The 11432-nt window shown below is 46.1% G+C and overlaps 2 protein-coding genes across 4 annotated transcripts in view; one reads left to right on the top strand and one right to left on the bottom strand.

Moving 5' to 3' along the window:
* The window catches only part of tns3.2 (tensin 3, tandem duplicate 2), a 44232-nt gene extending 43028 nt beyond the window's left edge, over positions 1-1204 (bottom strand). Inside the window, exon 1 of one of the 2 annotated variants that reach the window (XM_089001481.1) lies at positions 68-1204. In XM_089001481.1, coding sequence (XP_088857607.1) covers positions 68-527 — 460 coding nt within the window. In that variant the 5' untranslated portion in view covers positions 528-1204. The remainder of the gene's footprint in view (positions 1-67) is intronic. The other variant, XM_089001480.1, reaches the window with a different exon arrangement.
* Positions 1205-6097: 4893 nt separating this feature from the next.
* Positions 6098-11432, top strand: part of LOC148895292 (PH domain leucine-rich repeat-containing protein phosphatase 1-like) — a 46970-nt gene continuing 41635 nt past the window's right edge. The window contains exons 1-3 of one of the 2 annotated variants that reach the window (XM_089001653.1): positions 6098-8389; positions 9868-10064; positions 11245-11370. In XM_089001653.1, coding sequence (XP_088857779.1) covers positions 6946-8389; positions 9868-10064; positions 11245-11370 — 1767 coding nt within the window. In that variant the 5' untranslated portion in view covers positions 6098-6945. The remainder of the gene's footprint in view (positions 8390-9867; positions 10065-11244; positions 11371-11432) is intronic. The other variant, XM_089001652.1, reaches the window with a different exon arrangement.

Below are 11432 nucleotides of genomic sequence, written 5' to 3'. Positions count from 1 at the left end.
TCCTCCACCGACTGCCCAAGGAGAGCTCTGATAGACTCCGGCACTCCCATCAAGTGGAACATCTTACCAGTCAGATTGGCATCCCCTTTATCACTCAGGAGTCTGCTTTGGAAGGAGGTGGACCGCACCAAGGGAGCACAGGCTGTGGGAACAGGAACGAAGGTGGGGTCCAGATCCAGAATCAGTTGATTCAACTGCTCTATGGAGTCATCCACGTCCAGAGATAGCGACGCAAAGTCTGTTTCTTGGGAAGACGACACCGTGTCCACCGCATTGGGTCCAAACTGGTTTTGGCATTCCGTTTCCTCCTGAATCCGGCGGTTAGCCATGTCGTGGTGGGCTAATATCGGTTCTTCTGGCAGAATCTCTGGAGTCAAGGCGTCTGAAGATGGATCCGCCTCATCATCCTCATCTTCCAAGATGTCCGTCTCCCTTTCGCCAGATGAAGACTCCCAGGTCAATGCTCGTCCCAAGCCAACCTGGTCTTCCGACATCTCCTCCGTCGTTCCTACGCCTGACTCAGTCATGAACGCCAGAGGAGGATTGGCAACTTTCTTCGCCGTGTCCTGTGCCGCTAGTAGCAGCCAACGCAAAGGCCGGGTTGACTCCTGGCGGATACCATCTGGTCACCGGCAGCCAGAAGAATGAAGAGTCTGGCTAACCCTAACCCTAACCCGAACCCTAACCCGAACCCTAACCCTAACCCTAGTACTCCAGGACTGCGGTGCTGTGCTTCGTGTTCAGGTATCTCTTTCAACAATACGCCCTGGCGCATACCAAGGACCAGATGAGCGCAGCCTCTTAAGTGCGGAGAAGCAATAAATTCCAGACACGCATGGCAAGATCTCGCAGCTGGCCGACCCGATTCTCATACCCGGAACGTTCAAAAGTCGGTTTGATGCGCCTGTTCCGGGAGAAACATTCCTACGCCGCAGAGTGCGGTAACAACAGAAAGACGGCGCGCCAAATTGGAATCAACCGTACCTGCAGCCTGGAGAAAACTTTCACTATCCTTAGCGGACTGAGCAGAACAATACCCGTGCCGCTTGGTTCCCCCCCCCTTAACCCCCTCTCATCCACGGACTATCCGGAAGGAAAAAAAATGAGAAATGGCGCGACGCGAGAAGACAAATCTGTCCTTTTTTCCCTCATCTAGTGTCCGCTCTGACTCGCCGGCAGTCTCCACCGACAAACAAGCAAATGACTTACCCCCAAGGTGTTAAGAACCCACCCCCTGTACCTCCCGTCTGTCTAACACACACCCACGCCTACACGACGTTTCAGTCCTGTCGCCTTGGTCCGTCACCATGAAACGCCGCCTTCGCTGGCGGTGCTGTTTGGTCCCTTCCTACCCCCCCCCCCCCCCCCCCCCCCCCCCCCCCCCCCCCCCCCCCCCCCCCCCGCATCCTGTCCCAGTGGATGCAGGTACCTGCACACTAAGGTTGGACACCTTGATGTCAGCAATGAGAAAACAGACCTTGAGCTGCTCAAATAATGGAGAAGGGAATGTAAACATAAAGGGGTGGGGTGGGGTGGGGGAGAGGGGGCAGGCTCCAAAGTGGCTTGTGTACCAAAGGGGGGAGGGGGGGGGGGGGTGTGAACAAATTGCAATGTGAAACTTGAACCTGAAAGGCTCGAAAGGAGCTGGAAGTGACAGCAGGCAGGTAGTAGGAGAACGAGCTAGGCTAAGTGTGTACCTGGGGGGTTTTGAGGGGGGCAACGTGGGGCCCCCGAATGGACTCTGAGGGCAAAGTGGAACCACCTGTGGTGGAAAAAATATACAAATTCAACATTCTACAAACGGGCTCGCTAACATGAAAAAAAAAAAAAAAAAAAACGCTTTTGTGAAAGTAGACTTTTTTTATTTGTGGGAGGGGTTAATTTAATGCTCTGTAACAGGGGTCGGAAACCGATGGCTCTTGAGCCATATTGGATTGGATTGGATTGGATATGCCTTTATTAGTCTCACAGTGGAGAAATTTACATTTCACAGCAGCAAAGTGATGAAAGGAATGAAAGAAAATGATAAAGGAATGATATATGGTTCTTTTGATGATTGCATCTGGCTCGCCAATGAAACTAAATACAGTGATACCTCGGTTTACGAACCCCTTGGCTTACGAACTTTTAGGTTTATGAACGTTAAATTTATGAAAATAAGAACGGAGCTGCCACAAGCTGTGTCGTTCGCGAACGAGCCCGTTCTCCTAAAAGAAAATGGCAGCCGGCTTGTTTTGGTCCTCTATTCCCCGCCCCCATTCGTCGGTTAAAGCCACGTGATTGGTCACGAACGCAGAAGTGAGGGGGGGGGGGGGCGGTTACAGACAGAGAGAGAGTGAAGCCATTCTCCCAAAAAGAAAATGGCTGCCGACATTTTTTTTGGTCCTCTATTCCTCACCCCCAGTCTTCGGTTAAAGCCACGTGATTGGTCAAGAAGGCAGCAGTGAGGGGAGGTGCTTTAAACATTAAAGAGACAGGCAGGCGACAGTGAGAGAGTTTCAACTTTGATAGTTCAAAGGCAGAGTGTAGACTGCAAGGTTAAAATATACAATCAATCAGGCTCCACAAACAACCCGCACAAGCCATCTGTACACTTGATGCAAAAAGCTATCAACCCAGCTAAACAGAACACAATTGATGAGGAACTAGATAAAATTAGCGCAGAGAAAGCACCAAGGGATCATTCCTCAAGATGGTGAAAGAAAAAGGCTACGTTCCTCATCAAGTGTTTAATGCTAATGAAAGCGGCCACTCCATTCCATCAAGCCATCAATGACAATCACAAAGGTAAATAAAACAACTTTATTATACAGTACAGTTGTTTTTCTTTAATTATAATACCATAACACATTTATTATCCATAAAATAAAGAATTTTTGTGTCATTTTTAAGGCTTATTTAGTAGAAATTATGTTTTATGGGGACCTGGGAACGGATTATTCTCATTTAAATTGTTTCCTATGGGAAATTATTTTTTGGGATACACACTTTTCACTTTAGACATTCTGTCTGGGAAACAATGAAGTTCGTAAGCCAAGGTATCACTGTACACATTCTTGATGTTTTGCTGTTCATTTCCTGTTTGGGTGGCAGTTGGCGAAAAGCGCAATTTTGATAGGTTGATACTGGCCGTTGATGTTGAAACAGGTAAACGCCCCTTTTAAATAAGCCCGACGAGTAAAAAAAAAAAAAGGTTCAGGTTGAATGGACCGTATGATTCACCTTTGTGGACAGAAACGTTTCTGTCGTGATTCTAATTTGCAGTGAATCAATACCATGGATGAAACCCCATGCTAACGTTATAACAATAACAATAACAATAACAATAACAATCACAATAACAATAATACATTTCATTTTTTATTTTATTCATTATTTCATTTCTAGGCGCCTTTCAAAACTCACAAGGTCACTTTACAGTCACAGGATCAGTTTTTCTGTGGGTGTGCAGCGGCAGCCACACGCGCCAGCGTTCACTCAACCCGGAATAACTCCAATAGATAGAAATCGAGCCAGCTAGCTAATAGCTAGCTAGCTAGATAGCCATCGAGACAGACAGACAACAGATAGCTAATAGATACCTAATAGAAAATAAATAGCAATAAATGGTTAGCAGAAAGCGAGCCAGCTAGCTAATAGATAGCTAGCTAGATATCGAGATAGCCATCTAGCTAATATATAGCTAGCTAGGTAGCTAGATAGCCATATAGATAATAGGTAGTCAGCTAGATAGCTATCCAGCGGGCCAGACATATAATAGATAGCTAGCTAGCTAGCCATCCAGACAGACAGACAACAGATAGGTAATAGATACCTTATAGAAAATAAATAGCAAATAGATAGCAAATAGCTCGCTCCCTAGGCGTTCAACTCAACCCGGAATAACTCCAATAGATAGAAATAGATTTATGAGTCTCTTAGTCATTGCACTAAGGGCAGTGAAGGCCCACATTATCATCAATATACTTTGTCAGAGACAGCAGAAAGCAAGCGTGCGTGTTACCGCAATTGGCTGCGACACACAATGATTCACCATCCCGTTATGTAATTTTCTTTCTAATTTCGCGATAAACATGGTGTTTTCAGACGAAAATAAGTACCCAAAAAGCGTTGTGTGTCGCGTTCTCAAACAGGGGCGTTCTCTCCGTGACGTCACTTAGGGCATCGTCATCAACTCGAAAACAAGACTTCCTTCATCTTCAGCGTGAGTCTTAAAACGTCAAATATAGCTATATGCAGTGGAATCTTTGTCAAATACGCTCAGTAGAAGTCATTTGAAGTGATTTTACACATTATGGACGCATCTTCTATACCTGATAAAAGTAAGGTATAAAAGAAGGGAAAAGAAAGGCAATGAAAGACTATTTGGAATGATTTCATAAGAATTCATGGACAAAATATCATTCACATTCGTGTGATACATTCATTCGATTGATATTGTTTCCTGTCATGGCAGACGGCCACTTCAATCTAGTGGCACAACAGCGTCCTTACCTGGGGGGTTGTTGAACTTCATACCTGTCAATCTGGAAACACCGAGCTGAGCAAGATACGCCATTTTAAACGTTTTTTTTTTTAGGGGGGGGGGGCATTTCAAATCAAGTACGTTGTACTCCAACTTTTATACGTGAAAAATGTTTTTTAAAATTGTGAACCGATCTTCCCAAGAGCATTTTGGCTCAAATCCAGTTGGTTTCAATGACAATGCTGCCGCCAATCGCTACTCTTGTCACGGCAAACCAACAAACGTCATCCTCTTCGCATGCGCAGTAAGCTTGCAGCATTTCCGTTTCTTTTAATAATAATAATAATCATCATCATCATAATAATAATAATTTTTATTTCAAGCGCGTTTCAAAGCTCTCAATGACACTTTACAGTCACAGACAAGCATAGATGCAATAATAAATAAGCGTTTTTTTTTCAATCATTTCAAATCATGTAAGAGGTACTACAACTTTTATTCGGAAATTGTAATCATTTATAAGGGCAGCTATTAGCCGAGGTTGACATGTATGGAACTTGAATGAATGAATGCTCTGTTGACAATTGCGTCTCTCGTGTTTGGATGCAGCTGAGATATCTTTCCTCTCTTCAGTGGGCAGTTTATTGTACTTTTGTAATAGAAAAATACGACTTGTTTACTTTGAATCGGCAAGTATCGAACCGAGAGGCCGTTCGAGGAAACTGTCGAACCTTTTTTGTGAAGATAGTGCGAACTTTCCGAGCCTTTATGTGACACTGAATGCACCACAATACATATACAAGTGATGAGAATTCCAGATCTTTTCAGAAAGCGCGTTCTTTTGGCTCGGCTCACTAAAAAGATCCGGCTCTTGTGGCTTCCAAATGGCTCCTCAGGTTTTTTGTTGCTTAAATCAACTACCAAAAATCATGTAAAATTATCTGAAAAACGTAATACTCATGTAAAAAAATACACTATATCAAATATTTTTATTTGTATGGCTTTATATGTGCACAGAGAGCATCCACTAACTTTCACTTTCCGTGTGGTTACTCTGGTCTGATGATCAGCTGTCACTAATTTACTTTTCATATTAATAATACTATCATACCAACTAGTAAAAAATATAATAATTGAATTATAATAACAGCACAATGTAATAGCATTTGTCCACCAGTCTACCCTAACACCCCACCCCCCCTTTCTCCTCACTGCTGCGTGTGTCTGTAATTCTCCCCTCTCTCCTCTACCACGGATATCGACTAATCACGTGCGGCTTTAACCGATGACCGGGGTCGGGGAAGAGAGGACAAAAAAGTCGGCTCCGATTTCCGGCTCATTGTTAGGAATCTCTTCGTTCTCTTCAGAGATCCAACGCTAAAAACCGGCTCGTTCGCGAACGACACATCACTAATGTACAATCTAGTAATGGGAATTCCAGCTCCTTTCAGAGAGCTGGTTCTTTTGGTTCGGCGACCTTAAAAGATCCGATTCTTTTGGCTCCGAATTGAATCCTGTTTTTTTTGTTGCTTAAATTAATTAACTCCCCAAAATCATGTAACATTATGTGAAAAACAAATTACAGTACTCATGTAAAAAATACACAATGTCTGCAGAGTCATGTGCTAGTATATGCATGGTGCACATATGTCCACTAACTTTCACGTTCCCAGTGGTTACTCTGGTCTGATGATCAGCTGTCACTAATTTGCTTTTCATATTAATAATGCGATAATACCAACTAGTAAAAATGATAATAATTGAATAATAACCACAGCATAATGTGATAACATTTTGTACCTGTCTACACTGATATCCGGTGACCTACTCAAATGGCTCCAAAACAGTGCATGCGTCCTGCAGTACCTCCCCAGCTCCTCTGCTAAATTCTCAGAAATGTGTCTTTCATTTAACTCAAAACAATCCAGCAGACAGGTCCCCAATTTGAAATTTTCAATCAAGTGGCATGTAAGTGACAAGTAGGATGTTGTGGTTCGGGATGTCTATTAGTCAGTTGTTAGACAAACAGCTTTGGCTTTTTTGACCCGTTCTTGGACTGCAGCACGTTCTTTGTAATGTATGATTCTTTGAGAAAGTGTTTTAAGAATCAGATCAGGTCAACTTTTAAGAGCCGGTTCTCCTCCTTCACTTCAGAGATCTGGCTCTAAAAGCCGGTTCATTCGCGAACGACACATCACTAATAAACAATGAGAGCCGCCCAGCCGAACGTGGAGCGTCTCTCATCCGAACGTCGGACGGACGAGGACTCGCCTTCCACCGCAGGCTTCCATGACGACCGACGAGAACCGTCTTTGAACGCCTTTAACGACCCTGTTAGCCCTCGCCCGCTCACAACAATGTAGTGACGCATCCAAAGTCACGATTTTCAACAACGACGGAGTGGCTCATTAGCATGTTTGGCTAACGAGGAGAGCTAAAGGCACCCCGAACGACCGACGGCAGGCTCGTTGCTAACGGGGATGGACCGTGTGAAGGAACACGAGTGCGGGGTTCTTTCAACTTCGCCAACACCACAAGGGACGCCGGAGTGTCACCACGACGGCGCCGCCGTGAAATCGAGCGGCTTCGCGGCTCCGTCTTGCGGGAAGCGACCCTGCGTCGTGGACGACGAAACCGGAGCCGCCGAGGCCAAACTGTTGGGGAAGGGACTCGCGGCCACCTCCCTTCTCCAGATCGCCATCCGGAATGGCATCTACCAAAACCAAGCCAAGACCGCCAACGCGCCCGCGTCCGGCGCTCCATCCGTCGGCGGCACATCCGGCAACACCTTACTGAGCAAGAGACGCCAGAAACACAAGAGGAATCTGTCTCTGGGCTGCCCGCCGACGAGCCCCCTACCTTCGTCCGATCCGTCCGGTGTGGCCCCTACGGTCTCTCCGCTCAGCACCCTGAGTCTGGATCGGAAAACCTTCCTCAGGCGGAAGCAGTCAAAGCAGCTCCTGGCGTCCGATAAGAGTTGGGTGACACGGGACCTTAAACGCGGTTGTATTCACGTCCACGACTGGCTCACGCCGTCCTACCCGCGACCGGTGCTCTGCACGGTGGACACTTTGGCCAAAGAGGTGGTCGGCAAGCTGGAAGCAAGTAAAACCGATGGTGTTTTGAGAGTCACTCCTGAAAGTCCCGCCACCAACGGGCAGATCGGTGACGAACCATCAGATCCAAAGTCCAAAGCAAATGAGGCTAAGTTGCTAAACGGTAGCAAGGATCAGCGTAGTTTTGAGTCGAACCTCCTTTCAAATGCTAGTAACTCGTCCTCAGAGGTTTGCCTGAATGACATCGGCGTGGACGTCAACTTTGGTGGCGCGTACTTCGGATCAGATTTGGAGAACAGTACTTGTGACGAGGTCAACCTCGGAGGACCCACGAGCGCACCGCGGCGGGATTCTCAGAGCGAAGGCGCGAGTTTACCGACGGACTCGTCGGCCTGGAGCCCAAACTGCGACAGCGCCACGGAGGGACCGGACCCATTTGAGAGTTCCTCTGACGAAATGGAGCTCACCACCTCTCCGACGCCTCCCGCAGAGCCGCCCTCAACCGCGAACGCTCCGAGAAGCACGGCGGGAGATGGCGGCGATGGGAAAGATTCGCCCGATTTTACAAAACCTTCCCCCAAATCCCACGGTAGCTCTCAGACTCAGCCTCTGAGCGAGCAAACGTCAACGCAGGCTAACCCGAAGATGGACGCCGGGAGTAGACTTTGGCCGGGGCAGATCACCACAAAGCCGACACCGGCGCTTTTCGTCCAGCTGCACGGCGGAATCGTGCGGCGTCTGCGAGACGACGAGAGGCCGCTGCAAATCGTAAACGAGTACCTCACCGATTTGGGTTTCGAGGACCCGCGGAGGGTGCAGGAGGAGGCTATGAATCCGGGCATCGGCTGCCTGATTCGCTTCTACTTTGGTGAGTACCGCCGAGAAAATCACGACGACCGTATTTATTCGAGTATAACGCGGACACGTGTATAACGCGCACCCCTAATTTTCAATTAAAAATCGGAATAAAATTTTGTTTCCATTTCTCTTGTCTCAGGCCAAGTTTTGTAATTGACAACACATGCGTCCATAATAAAAATCATTTATTGACAAAGTAACACTTTGTTCGGGTAACAGTATATCAATTAAAATATGAAGAACACTGAATCGAAATCTGGATACAGGTAACATCCGAGTTGCGACCGGGTTCCGTTCCGAAAAAACGGTCGTAATTCGAAAAGTATTCAAAATGGCTGACGTGAGGATCACGTGATCATAACAAATGACGACACGCTGGCATTTCCTATACGACAGGATAGTATACGATGTCAATCTGTTGTTTTTAAGCAACGTTTTCTATTGAATACTATTATATATCAAAATGTGGACAGTTCATTTATAAATCTTAGAACTTTTAGTGTCATTTTAATCCATTTATATTTCGTATTATTGAAGTATGGGTGGTCGTAACTCACGGTGGTCGTAAATCGGATGTTACCTGTATACGAGATATTTTTTCCCAGGCCTCATTTATAACGCGCGCCCAAACTTTGAGTTCTTTTTTTAGCTAGAAATTTTTGCGCATTATACTCAATAGCATTTCTTTAGCTACACTTCATTTCCTTTGCTCGCCTCGCCCACACTGAAACGTGAGTTTAGCTTTGCTGTTTTCACAATTACCAATATCCAGAGTTTACATTCGGTGTTCTTCATATTTATATATTGTCACCGAGCTGAGAAAAAGTGAAACAAAATTTTTTAATTGAAAATCAGGGGTGCGCGTCAAGCACGTGTGCGCGTTATACTCGAATCCAAACAAGGGTGCGGAAAATCTTACTCGACCCTCCGCATCCTGCTCACCACCTTTTCCAGCTACTTCCCTCATGCAGGCGCGACCGATCCATATGCAGCAAATCGAGCAGATATTTAAAGAGCTTCTTCCCCCAAGCCATTAACTTTAAACAGTAACTCAAATAGAACTGTATTAGTGCCTCCATTTTTCCCCATTTTTTTGATGATACTAGTGCAGCGTGTTCTACTGGAGACAAATTCCTTGTGTGTTCTACATACTTGGCAATAAATTTTACACAACAAAATTTTAATGCATATATTTTGTTAAACCCTGGTTCATAAATTCCCAGTAGACAGAGGTCCGCCCTGTGCCCTGCAACTTCAACTAATTGCGCCACCTGGTGTTGAAATGCCTCTCATTACATCGAATGTCGGTTGTGTACCAACCTTTGGCAGACCGGATTAAATGGACAACAGGGCCGAATCCGGCCTGCATGCCATAGATTGATCACCACTGTCCTGCAAGGCCCCCCCAAAAAAAATCCCCTAAATTGCCACCCTAAACCGAAGCAGATTCCGGATTGGTGGACCTCAAGCGTTTCTCCCTGTGCGCAGGGAAGCCTCGCAAGGTTGGCGGTTCGGAGCGCGTGCAGCTTTCCGGGGTGTTCAACGTGCGAAAGGGGAAGTTGGTGCTACCCGTTAACCGCTGGTCCAAACGGCAGGTGACCCTGAGCGGAACCTGCCTCATCGTGTCATCCGTCAAACACGCCCGCACGGGCAAGATCCACGTCCTGCCTCTCATTGGAGGAAAGGTGGGGCTAACGGTGACAAGGACGACGCCTTTTGGCTTTTTGCCTTGTCATCAATCAGGTTCAATTTCCATCTGGTGAACAAAAAATAGCGAAAGGGGGATTTGGGGCCGCACGCCCTTGGCCAGGGGACAAAAACCCAGGCACTGGAGTGGACATATTTTTGTACATCTATCTATTTGCTATGTATTGGCTATCTGCCTGGCTATCTTGCGAGCTGTCTATTAGCTATATAGCTCTCTAGCTGGTTAGCTATCTAGCTGGCTATCTATTAGCTACCTAGCTCGCTTTCTATCTTTTTGAGTTACTTGCGGGTTGAGTGAAGGCCTAGCTAGCTAACTGCTAGCTATGTATTAGCTAGCTTGCTTTCTCTCCGAGTTACTTAGTTATCTATTAGCTGTTTATTAGCTAGCTAGCCTTCTATCTGAGTTACTTCCGGGTTGAGTGAATGCCTAGCTAGCTATCTGGTAGCTATCTATTAGCTACCTTGCTTTCTATCCGAGTTACTTAGCTATCTATTAGCTGTTTATTAGCTAGCTAGCTTTCTATCCGAGTGACTTGCGGGTTGAGTGAAGGCCTAGCTAGCTATGTGTTAGCTAGGTATTAGCTAGCTTGCTTTCTCTCCGAGTTACTTAGTTATCTATTAGCTGTTTATTAGCTGGATAGCCTTCTATCTGAATTACTTCCGGGTTGAGTGAATGCCTAGCTAGCTATCTGTTAGCTCTTTATTAGCTAGCTTGCTTTCTATCCGAGTTACTTAGCTATCTATTAGCTGTCTATTAGCTAGCTAGCTTTCTATCTGAGTTACTTCCGGGTTGAGTGAAGGCCTAGCTAGCTATCTGTTAGCTCTCTATTAGCTAGCTTGCTTTCTATCCGAGTTACTTAGCTATCTATTAGCTAGCTAGCTAGCTTTCTATCTGAGTTACTTCCGGGTTGAGTGAAGGCCTAGCTCGCTATCTGTTAGTTATCTATTAGCCAACTAGCATTCTATCCGAGTAACTTCCGGGTTGAGTGAATGCTGGCGCGTGTGGCTGCCGCTGCTCACCCACAGAAAGAAACTTATCCTGTGACTGTAAAGTGACCTTGAAAGGCGCTTAGAAATGAAATGTATTATTATTATTGTTATTGTTAATGTTGTTGTTATTATTATTATTGTTATTATAATTTATTTTCTTGACTGCAGGTGGAGGAGGTGAAGAGGCACAACCACTGTTTGGCACTGAGCTCCGCCGGCGCCCAAAGTCAAACCTACTACGTCAGCTTCGACTCGTACGCGGAACGCCTTTGCTGGCACCGAACGGCCTCAAAGGTGCCAGAGCGGGTCTTCGCGGGTCACCCGCTTTGAAACCGATCCGGTCCGTCTCACTTCAT

This window comes from Hippocampus bargibanti, linkage group LG07 (assembly GCF_051943395.1).
Source record: "Hippocampus bargibanti isolate YZ-2025 linkage group LG07, ASM5194339v1, whole genome shotgun sequence".
Taxonomy (NCBI): domain Eukaryota; kingdom Metazoa; phylum Chordata; class Actinopteri; order Syngnathiformes; family Syngnathidae; genus Hippocampus; species Hippocampus bargibanti.
This window is presented reverse-complemented; position numbering and strand designations above follow the sequence as displayed.